The sequence below is a fragment of the Buteo buteo genome, chromosome Z (assembly GCF_964188355.1).
Source record: "Buteo buteo chromosome Z, bButBut1.hap1.1, whole genome shotgun sequence".
NCBI lineage: Eukaryota > Metazoa > Chordata > Aves > Accipitriformes > Accipitridae > Buteo > Buteo buteo.
Window position 1 is genome coordinate 88452366 of NC_134204.1, and position 10990 is coordinate 88463355.

Consider the following 10990-nt stretch of genomic DNA (forward strand, 5'->3'; position numbering starts at 1 on the left):
CCCCGCTCCCGACGCGGCTGCGCCGGGGCCACTTATTTTTAGCTCTTGCTCCTTCCTGGCCGGATCCAGCACTCGCCTATTTTTGACACGGGGGGGGGTTGGGGGGGGGAGCAGGGGGGCACACGGTGGCCTCATCCATGGCCGCCCCCCCTCCCCTCAGGATATGCTGAGACCCAACGAGCTCATCGCAGCAGTGGGTGATGATGCTCTGGGGGTGGTGGGTGGCAAGTGGGATGGGGGGGTGGCCATATCCTGGTCCCATCGTGTCCCCCCCGCTCCATTTTCCAGTGCTGGGGGTGGGGGGACAAGGTGTCCCATGAGGCGCCAGATCCGGGCGCCGAGGCAGGGTGGGGCGGGATGGAGTGGGGCCAGGGTGGCTTCCCCCCCAAGCCCCCCCCCCCCAGGGCCTGATCCTGCCCTTGGCTGAGCCATGCTGTCCCCAACCCCCTGCCACCCGGCTGGGTCCGGCTGGGTGTCCCCCCCCATGCCGGGAAGGGCCGTTGTGTGTGTATGTCCCCCCCACCCCCCCGCAGTGGCTTCCCGGCGAGGCACCGGCGGCCCTTTCCTTCCTCCCCCCCCCGGAGCGGTCACCACGGGACGAGGCCTCTCATGGCCTCGCACGAAGAACCAGCTCCCGCACGGGGACAGTGCCATGTCCCCCATCCCCTGCCCGTGAGGACAGTCCCGTGTCCCCCATCCCCTGTGCATGGGGACAGTGCTGTGTCCCCCATCCCCTCTGCATGGGGATGGTCCCATGTCCCCTGTCCCCTGTGCATGGGGACGGCCCCGTGTCCCCCATCCCTTGTGCATGGGGACGGCCCCGTGTCCCCCATCCCCTGTGCACGGGGACGGTCCCATGTCCCCCATCCCCTGTGCACAGGGATGGTCCCGTGTCCCCCATCCCCTGTGCATGGGGACGGTGCCATGTCCCCCGTCCCCTGTCCGTGAGGACAGTCCCGTGTCCCCCATCCCCTCTGCACGGGGATGGCTCCATGTCCCCATACCCTGTGCATGGGGACGGTCCTGTGTCCCCCATCCCTTGTGCATGGGGACGGTCCCGTGTCCCCCATCCTCTGTGCATGGGGACAGTGCCATGACCGAATCCCCTGTGCATGGGGATGGTCCCGTGTCCCCCATCCCCTGTGCACATGGTGGCCCCATGGCCCCTGTCCCCATGCACGAGGACCCGGAGCGAGAACGAAGGACGAGGACTGGCTCTGGCGTTAATTTACAGCATTGACACACCATTTATACACAGCGCCGGGGCGGGCTCCGAGCTGGGGCAGCACAGCCCCCCCTACCCCACCCCAGCTCTGCGGGGGGCTCCGAGCATGGCCGGGGCGATGCGGGGGGTGAGCACCCAGCTCCGGGGGTGCCTCGCCGCACCCACCCGTGGTCGTGGGTGCTCAGAGCCGTGCCTGGCCGGGGCGCTGGGGGTGCGGGCGACGCAGGCGCAGGTGGGAGAGACGTGCCAGGCGCGGCAGGTGGAAGGGCAGACATCGCACCTCGCGGGCCACGGTCAGCTCGGAGAAGAAGGCGCGTTGGCGCGGCAGCCCCGGCTCGGTCTCGTTCTGCTCCAGGTCCTGTACCACCCCCAGGATCTCCTGCCGCGCCGCCTGGCTCCGCAGCCCCCGCACGTCCAGCACCGCCGCCACGTGCTTCCGTCTGCGGGACGGGGATGCTCAGGGGATGGGGACACCCGCTGCTGGGCACCCTGGTCCCCTGGGAGAGGCATGCCGCCCAGATTTGAGGTGCAGCGATGCACCCATGTCTAGGGAGAGGCACGCACCCAGATTTGGGGTGCAGCGATGCACCCATGTCTAAGGAGAGGCACGCACCCAGATTTGGGGTGCAGCGATGCACCCATGTCTAGAGAGAGGCACGCACCCAGATTTGGGGTGCAGCGATGCACCCATGTCTAAGGAGAGGCACGCACCCAGATTTGGGGTGCAGCGATGCACCCATGTCTAGGGAGAGGCACGCACCCAGATTTGGGGTGCAGCAGTACATCCAGCTTTGGAGCACCATGACGCGCCCAGATTTGGGGTGCAGCATTGCACCCACTTTCGGCGTGCGGCGTTAGACCCAGCTCCGGGGCGAAGCCTGGTCCCAGGTTTAACTGGTACCAGTTGCAGCCAGCGCTGGTTCTATTTAAAGCCCCCAAAGTGGCGGCATCCTGCCGGGCCCGCGCGTGCCACCGGCTCCCCAGGGGACTCGGGGACGGGGAGGGGACTTGGCGCGAGGCCACGGCCGCTTCCCGGCGGGCAGCCAGGAGGGACCGGCAGCGGGGCGGGTGCTGCCGGGAAGGACGGACGCGGCGTCCTGTCACCCTGCTTTGGTCCCCATGGGGACACCGTGTCCTGCCCCTGTCCCTACACGGAGGTGGCATCTTGCCTGGCCGTGCCATCCTGCTGTGGTGGCCACAGGGACATGTGCCACCCCATTCCTGTCCCTATGGGGACGCATGCCACCTCACTCGTGTCCCCACGGGGCCACGGTGTCCCGCCTGGCCGTGCCACCCCACTGCCACTCCGCCGGGTGCCAGCACTCACCGGACATCGGGGAAGTCCCTCACCAGGACGCCCACCTCCATCTGCAGCGCCGCCGTGTCCTCCAGCACCAGCAGCTCCCTCAACCTCGGCACCACCGAATCCAGCCAGGGCGAGGCCGAATCCTGCCGGCGCAGAGGACCTCAGCGCCGTCACCCCCACCCGAGAAGCACCCAAGGGTGCCGGGGAGGGGACGGACGGAGTCTCACCAGGCGGCTGAAGAGCTCGCGGAGCTGGCGAGCTTCATCCCCAAGGCGGGCGGCCACCCGGGCGCGCATCTTGGCCGAGGTGCAGACCAAGCGCACCTGCAGCAGCGGCCGCACGTACTCGATGAGCACCCGCCGGTGCACCTCGCTCACCAGCACCTGCGGCACAAGGGTCAGCAGAAGCCGCCGGTGATGGCGTTGGATCCCGGCGGCCTCAAACCTGGCACCCACCTGGTAGGGCTCAGGGCGCAGCGGACGCAGCTTCTGGGTGAAGCTGGTGATGAGCATCACGATGGTGTCGAAAGCGTCGGAGCTGGTCAGCCACTTGCGCTTCATCAGCTTGTTGAAGTAGGGCTGGGGGGGGGGGAGCAGCTTGGGGTGGGCAGCTGTCCCGGCACCCACGGGTGGCACCCGTGGGGTGGGAGGCCACCCGGGGCATAGCACCCGTGGGCATCCCCCGGCTCGGTGCACAACTGATGGGCACCCTGCCCAGCACCCCGGTGCACCGCGCTGGCCGTCCCCTCCCCGGGCTGTCCCGCGCCGCGTGGGCACCTTGAGATCCTCGAAGAGGCGTTGGGTGAGGACGTGGTTGCAAAGCCGGGTCACCTTGTCCAGGGCGGCGTGGGCCTGCCGTCGGGGCTCCTCGCTCTCCGGATGACCGAACTGCGCCAGGCGCTCGGCAAAGGTCCTGCCGCAGGGATGTCAGTGGGTGCTGCTGGGGACCCTGAGCATCCCGAGCACCCGAGGGACCCGGGAAGAGGAGGGGGGGATGTGTTTGGGGTGCCCTCACCTGAAGGGAGGACAGCAGTTGACCAGGGCGATGGCACGGCCGGTGGCACCGTCGGGTGGGGTGGCTTCGCCGGGGGCCTCTAGGAACCGCTCCACCTTCCGCTGGAAACTGAGGGCACCCAGACAGGTCACCCGTGCTGGCACCCTGGGGACCCGGCACCCAGGGGACCTGGCACCCAGGTGCACACTCGTCCTGTGCCCCCTCTGCCCCCCCCGGCCATGCCAGCTCTGTCCTGTGACTCCTGTCCCCCCATGACACCCACGTCCCTGTGCCCATCCCCTGTCCCCCCACCACATCCCTGTATCCCCGTGCCCAGCTCCTGCCCCCTCATGTCCCCGTGTTCCCGTGCTCATCTGCTGTCCTGACGTACCCATGTCCCCATATCCATGCCCGGTCTCCCCATGCCCCCACATCCCCATGCCCATCCCTTGTCCCCCCATATCATAGAATGACAGAATCATAGAATCATTTAGGTTGGAAAAGACCTTCAAGATCATCGAGTCCAACCATTAACCATGCCCACTAAACCAGGTCCTGAAGTACCCCGTCCAGTCGCTTTTTGAATACCTCCAGGGATGGTGACTCAACCACTTCCCTGGGCAGCCTGTTCCAATACCTGACAACCCTTTCAGTAAAGAAATTTTTCCTAATATCCAACCTAAGCCTCCCTTGCTGCAACTTGAGGCCATTTCCTCTCATCCTACCTCCAGCCACCTGACAGAAGAGACCAAACACCCCATATCCCCATGTCCCCTCTTTGTCCCCCCATCTCCCCATGCCCACCTGTGCAAAAAGGCCACCAGCACGCCCAGGAGGCTGTGTGCCATCTCCATGCCAAACTCAGGGGTGATCTGGGGGGCTCGGTCCACGTGCGCCCGCAGCAGCTGTGGGCACAGGCACTGCTGGGGGTGGGGGCACGGCCACCACCCCGCTGTACCCCGGGGACACGGCCACCACCGTGGCATCCCCTGGGGTACCAACAATTCCACCATCCCCTTGGGGCACCTTGGCATCTGTATGGTGTACCCGGGCACTTTGGTGTCTCTGTGGGGTGCCCAGTGACCCCAGCATGCCTACAGGGCTGTGGGTCACCCCGCAGAGCCCTGGGTCCCCAGGGGATGAGCCCAGAGGACAGAGTGGGGGGGTGTCCCTCAGGTGTAGGTGCCCAGTGGGTGCTGTGTCCGTGCCCGTACCCCAGTGACGCGGGTGGCCAGCCCCTCCTGCAGCTCCTGGCTGGAGGCCTCCTCTGCCCATGTGTCCTCGCTGAGCTGCAGCTCCTGCGCCACTGCCACCTCCACCTTCGCCTGGCACAGGGCACAGCGGGCATGGGGACAGCGGGTATGGAGACAGCGGGGTGCAGGGTCCCCTGCCAGCCCGCAGCTCCGGGACAGCCCCTGTGCCCGTCCCAGTGCCACCACGGTGCCCACTGTGTGCCCCTGTGCCCATCCCAGTGCCACCCTGGTGCCCACCCTGGTGCCCATTCCAGTGCCACCACAGTGCCCACTGTGTGCCCATCCCAGTGCCACCCTGGTGCCCATCGTGGTGCCCATTCCAGTGCCACCACGGTGCCCACTGTGTGCCACTCCCAGTGCCACCCTGGTGCCCATCGTGGTGCCCATTCCAGTGCCACCACAGTGCCCACTCTGTGCCCATCCCAGTGCCACCCTGGTGCCCATCCTGGTGCCCATTCCAGTGCCACCACGGTGCCCACTCTGTGCCCATCCCAGTGCCACCCTGGTGCCCATCCTGGTGCCCATTCCAGTGCCGCCACGGTGCCCACTGTGTGCCACTCCCAGTGCCACCCTGGTGCCCATTCCAGTGCCACCACAGTGCCCACTGTGTGCCACTCCCAGTGCCACCCTGGTGCCCATTCCAGTGCCACCACAGTGCCCACTGTGTGCCACTCCCAGTGCCACCCTGGTGCCCATCCTGGTGCCCATCCCAGTGCCACCACGGTGCCCATCACATGCCCATCCCAGTGCCCATCCCAGTGCCACCCTGGTGCCCATCATGGTCCCGTCCCAGGTCCCACCCTTTGCCCATCACAGTGCCCGTACCTTGACAGCGGCGATGCAGGAGCTCTCGAGGCTGCGCTGAGTCTCGGGGGGCAAGAGGGGCCCCAGCGCCTGCGCCTGCAGTAGGGCCCCCACCTCAGGGTGCCCCAGCACCTCCCTGCAGGCACAGGGACCTCAGCACCCACCCAGGGTGGCAGTGGGGTGCCTAGAACCCACCACCACCCAGTGGACAGCCCTAGGGGTGCCCAGCATGCCAAAGGATCCCATGGGCAGCAAAGGGTGCCCAGCATGCCAGGGTTTCGGATGCTGTGGGGTCCCATGGGTGACACTGGTTGCCACAGGGTGCCCAACGTTCTGGGGGGGGGGGGGGGGTCCCACGGGTGACAGCAGGTGGCAGAGTGTGCCCACTGTGCTGTGAGTGTGGATGCTGCAGGGTCCCATGGGTGGCCTGGGGTGCCCAGTGTGCTGGGGGGGCAGGGGCAGAAGCTGTGGGGTCCCACGGGTGACAGCAGGTGCCGGGGGGGGGTCTCACCTGGGGTAGGTGTTGCTGTGCCAGTCGAGTAGCAGGTAGAGGTCGGGCACGGCGAGGGGTCTCTGCGCCAGCGCTCCCAGCTGCTGCGCCAGCGCCCGGTGGTACCCACGGGCGTAGACCCCGAAGGCGCCGTACTCGGGGGGGTAAGCGGGTGCCACGTGGCACCGCACGGCACCCAGGTCGCCCACCAACCGACCCGCCAGCGCCGCCAACCGCGCCCCCAACCCGGCGGCGGGGGCCACCTGCGCCAACCTCTCTCCCGCCGCCCGTCCCACCGCCTCCTGCCACCGACGCCGCAGGGCACGCGGGCGCCCCGGGGTGCCCGGTGGGTGCCGGCCATCGGCCGCCTCCTCTTGCTCCAGCACCCGGATCACCGAGCGCAAGGGAGGGTAAGGGCGGCCGGCGGGCACCGCTTCGCCCACCACCGCCCAGAGCTGCGCCAGCAGCGCCTCGTAGAGCAGGGCCACGTCCCGCGCTTGCCGCCCGGCCGTGGGGACAGGGGACGGGGACGAGGCCACGCACTCTGCCTCCAGCGCGATGATCTGCTCGTCGGCTGCCACCAGCTCCCGCCGCTGGATCAGCTCCAGGATCTCCAGCACTTTTAAAGGGGGGGGGGGTGGGCACCCATGGGTGCCTCTGACGGCACCCGAGGCCACCCGTGGCACGCATCCCCATCTCATGGTGTCCTATGCCCCCTGCGGCCCCACGCCCCACGTTCCGTGGTTCCCCATGTCCTCTAACGTCCCTGTGTCCCCATCCCTGTGTCCCCATCCCCATGTCCCACGTCCCCGTGCCCATGTCCCCATGCCAACACATCCCACGTCCCCATCCCCGTGCCCATGTCCCCACGCCAACACATCCCACGTCCCCATCCCCGTGCCCATGTCCCCATGCCAACACATCCCATGTCCCCATCCCCGTGCCCATGTCCCCATGCCAACACATCCCATGTCCCCATCCCCGTGCCCATGTCCCCATGCCAACACATCCCACGTCCCCATCCCTGTGCCCATGTCCCCATGCCAACACATCCCATGTCCCCATCCCTGTGCCCATGTCCCCATCCCAACATGTTCCACGTCCCCATCCCCGTGCCCATGTCCCCACGCCAACACGTCCCACGTCCCCATCCCCACGTCCCCATGCCCGTGTCCTATGTCCCCATCCTCACCTGTCCCTCATCCCCATGCCCATTCCCCATGTCCCCAAGTCCCGCGTGTCCCCCCCCTGCCCCGACCCTGTCCCCAAGCCCCTCGTCCCCTCTCACCCGAGAGCGGCTCCCTGGCCTTCCCTCGCCCCTCCTGCCGCTGTCCCCCGCCATCCTGATCCCCGTCGGACACCTCCTCGCTCTCCACCGTTGGTGGGCGCTCCCCCACGGACCCCCGCCGTCCCCGCGTCCCCAAGGCCAGCCGCAGCAGCGAGCTGCGCTTGGGGACCGGCCTCTCCGCCAGCGCCTCCACGCTGGCCTTGCGCCGACCCGGCAGCCGCCTCAACAGCCCGAAATCTTCCGACCGCCGCCGTGCCCGGCCACCGTCCCCGTCCTCGTCTTTGGGCGGGGGGCGGCGGGCACGGCCGAAGGGTGCCAGACCCACCAAGCGCTCCAGGGTGGCCCGCCGGCGGTAGCGGCTCTCGGGGTTGGCGGCGAAGGGGTCGCCATCCTCCTCCTCCTCCTTGGGTGTCTTCTTTAGCAGCGGCATGACCTGCTGGGCAGCAGCGGGCACCCAGGCTGGCACCCAAAAGGCAGCCGGGACCCAGGGGTGGCACCCTGACCCCCCACCCAAAATCCAGGACGGCACCTGGATCTTCAGCCGGGGTGGCACAGGGCATCTGCACCGGGCAAGCCGGCGCGCAAAACCCGGCGAGGGTGCAAATCACCCTGCGAGCGCCCGCGAGCGTGCGAAGCTAACGCACGCCCTGCCAGCTCGCACGCCCCTCCGCACGCGCCCAGCCAGCACCGACGCGCTCGTGAGCGTGCAAAACCCCTCCGGGCACAGCCCGCAAGCTTGCACGACCCTCCACGAGCATCCGCACCCCCGTGAGCGCCGCGCAACCCCTCTGCGCGACCCCCCCCCCCCCCACCTCGCCGCCACGAGCACCCACGCACCCCGTGAGGGTGCGCGCCCCTCCTCGCACACCCCTGTGAGCACCCCGCACGGCCACGAGCATGCAAAACCCCTCAGCGTGCACCCCGCCGGCGTGCCCACCCTTTCCAGGAGCGTGCCCGTGCACGGTGGGCGCCCCACAACCCGGTGGGCGCCCCACAACCCGGTGGGTAGCCCGTAGGCGGACGGGGGGCCCTCGTGGCACACGTACCCCCCCGGCAGCAGACGCGGGCGGTGCCGCGGCGGCGACACCGGGCGATGTTGGCGGCGGCGGCCACGCCAGGCGGGCAGCGGCCGGGGGGTTTCCTGAGGAAGCGCCTCCCCGGTGCGGCCTCCCACGCCGGGGCAGGGTCAGCCCCGGTTCCGCTGGGTCACCGGGGATGGGGCGGGGGGGGGACGGACGGACGGACGGACGGACGAGGGGAGGATGAGGGGGGACCTCACCTTGCACAACGGTCACCCCCTGCGTGGCGCGGGCACGATGGCACAGGGGGACACGGGCATGGCACAGGGATGGGACCCCAGTGGCATGGGGGGACACGGGCATGGGACAGGACAAGACCCCCCCCATGGCACAGGAGACACCACAGAGCGCCAGGACAGGACCCCACACAGCACAGGACAAACCTGACATGGCACAGGGGGACCCCGGCACGGCACAAGGACAGGACCCCGATGGCACAGGGGGACACGGGCATGGCAGAGGGACGGGACACTGCATGGGACAGAAATAGGACCCCGACAGCACAGGGGGACACTGACGTGACATGGGGACAGGACTCCGATGGCACAGGGAACCCTATGTTCCACGTCCCTATGCCCAACTCTCATGTCCCCGTGCTCACCTGTCCCTCAGCCCCATGCCCTTTCCCCATGTCCCCAAGTCCCATGTCTCCCCCCCAACCCTGTCCCCAAGCCCCTTGTCCCCTCTCACCTGAGAGCATGTCTCATCCAGCATGTCATGGGGACAGGACTCAGTGACACAGGGGGACACGGGCATGGAACAGGGCAGGACCCTGATGGGACTGGAGGACCCCGCATGTCACAGGGACAGGACTGAGTGACACAGGGGACCCCGCATGTCACGGGAATGGGACCCCAGTGGCACAGGGGGACCCCGGCATGGCACAAGGACAGGACCCCAATGGCACGGGGGGACACGGGCATGGCACGGGGACAGGACCCCAGTGGCACAGGTGACCCCACACATCACAGGGATGGGACCCAGTGACATAGGGGGACCCCAGCATGGCACAAGGACAGGACTCCAATGGCACAGGGGGACACAGGGAAGGCAGAGGGATGGGACACTGCATGGGAGAGAAATGGGACCCCGACAGCACAGAGGGATACTGACATGTCATGGGGACAGGACTCCGATGGCACAGGGAACCCCAGCATGTCATGGGGACGAGACCCAGAGACACAGGGGGACATGGGAATGGCATGGGGACAGGACCCAGTGTCACAGGGGACCCCAGATCTCATGGGGACAGGACCCAGTGTCACAGGGGACCCCAAATCTCATGGGGACAGGACCCAGTGGCACAGGGGGACCCCAGCATGGCACAAGGACAGGACTCTAATGGCACAGGGGGATGCAGGGAAGGCAGAGGGATGGGACACTGCATGGGACAGAAATGGGACCCCAATAGCACAGGGGGACACTGACATGACATGGGGACAGGACTCCGATGGCACAGGGAACCCCATCATGGCACAAGGACAGGACTCAGTGACACAGGGAACCCCACATGTCACGGGGCCTGGACCCCTGTGACACAAGGGGCACGGGAATGGCATGGGGACAGGACCTAGTGACACAGGGGACCCCACATGTCATGGGGACAGGACCCAGTGACACAGTGGACCCCACACATCACGGGGACAGGTCCCCAGTGGCACAGGGGGACACGGGCATGGCACAAGGACAGGACCCACTATCACAGGGGACCCCACATGTCACAGGGACGGGACCCCAGTGGCACAGGGGGACACATGCATGTCACAGGGCAGGACCCTGATGGCAGAGGGGGACATGGGCATGGCACGGGGTCAGGACCCAGTGACACAGGGCACCCCACACGTCACGGGGATGGGACCTCAGTGGCACAGGGGACCCAGCGAGACCCAGTGCCCCCCCCCCCACCGCCCCGGCCCCAGGCGGCACACGGGGACGCCGGCCCAGCGCTGGGCCTGGCCCCACGTGACGCCCCGTCCCCACCGCCCCGCGCCCACGCGTGTCCGCGTCCCCCCGTGTCCCCGCCAGCCCACGTGACGTCCAGCCCCTCCACGTGACACCTCCGCCGGGCACTCAGGGGTTAACGTCGCGCCTCTCTCCCCCAGCCCCTCCGGCCGCCGCCGATTGGCCAGCACAGCAGCCAATCGAAAAGGCACGCTGGCGCGGGCCCCGCCCCCCCGCCGGGGGGCCGGCCGGGCTGTCTCCATGCCCCGGCGCAGCCAATGGGAAGGAGCGGCGGCCGGGCCCGACGGCTCGTGATTGGTCATCTCCCCGGCGGGAGGCGGGACCGGCCCCGCCCTGACGCTTCTCTTAAAGGCCAAGGGAGAGGCAGTGCCCTCCCCGTGCCCCCGCCGCGTCCCACGCGTGTCCCCAGTCGGGGGTCGGCCCCACGGGCCCAGTTCCGCACCCCTGTGCCCCTAAGCGCCCGGTACCCCCACATACCCCCCCCCCCCCGCACCCCATGACAGCCCCCACCCTAAACCTCCCCTGCTCCACCGATACCCCCCACCCCTACAAGACCTTCCCCCCCATGCCCCCCGCCCCCCCGAATACCC

The 10990-nt window shown here is 68.4% G+C and overlaps 1 protein-coding gene across 1 annotated transcript; it reads right to left on the minus strand.

Annotated features, from left to right (window-relative positions):
* Positions 1 to 1227: 1227 nt before the first annotated feature.
* Positions 1228 to 8526, minus strand: EXOC3L2 (exocyst complex component 3 like 2). The gene is made up of 12 exons (XM_075020693.1): positions 8297 to 8526; positions 7360 to 7792; positions 6093 to 6690; positions 5603 to 5717; positions 4739 to 4849; positions 4329 to 4429; positions 3546 to 3653; positions 3308 to 3443; positions 2987 to 3109; positions 2759 to 2914; positions 2553 to 2674; positions 1228 to 1665 (listed from the first exon to the last, which is right to left on the minus strand). Exons 2-12 carry the CDS (start codon positions 7787 to 7789, stop codon positions 1407 to 1409), a joined length of 2259 nt encoding a protein of 752 aa, XP_074876794.1. The 5' UTR covers positions 7790 to 7792; positions 8297 to 8526; the 3' UTR covers positions 1228 to 1406.
* Between the last annotated feature and the right edge of the window lie 2464 nt (positions 8527 to 10990).

Excerpts from the sequence above, each read along its gene's own strand:
- EXOC3L2 (XM_075020693.1), bottom strand. The coding sequence starts at position 7,789 with ATGCCGCTGCTAAAGAAGACACCCAAGGAGGAGGAGGAGGATGGCGAC. Across the intron at positions 3,110-3,307 it reads GCCTCTTCGAGGATCTCAAG|CCCTACTTCAACAAGCTGAT; the intron begins GTGCCCACGCGG and ends CCCCCCCCCCAG. Across the intron at positions 2,675-2,758 it reads GCGAGCTCTTCAGCCGCCTG|GATTCGGCCTCGCCCTGGCT; the intron begins GTGAGACTCCGT and ends CTGCGCCGGCAG.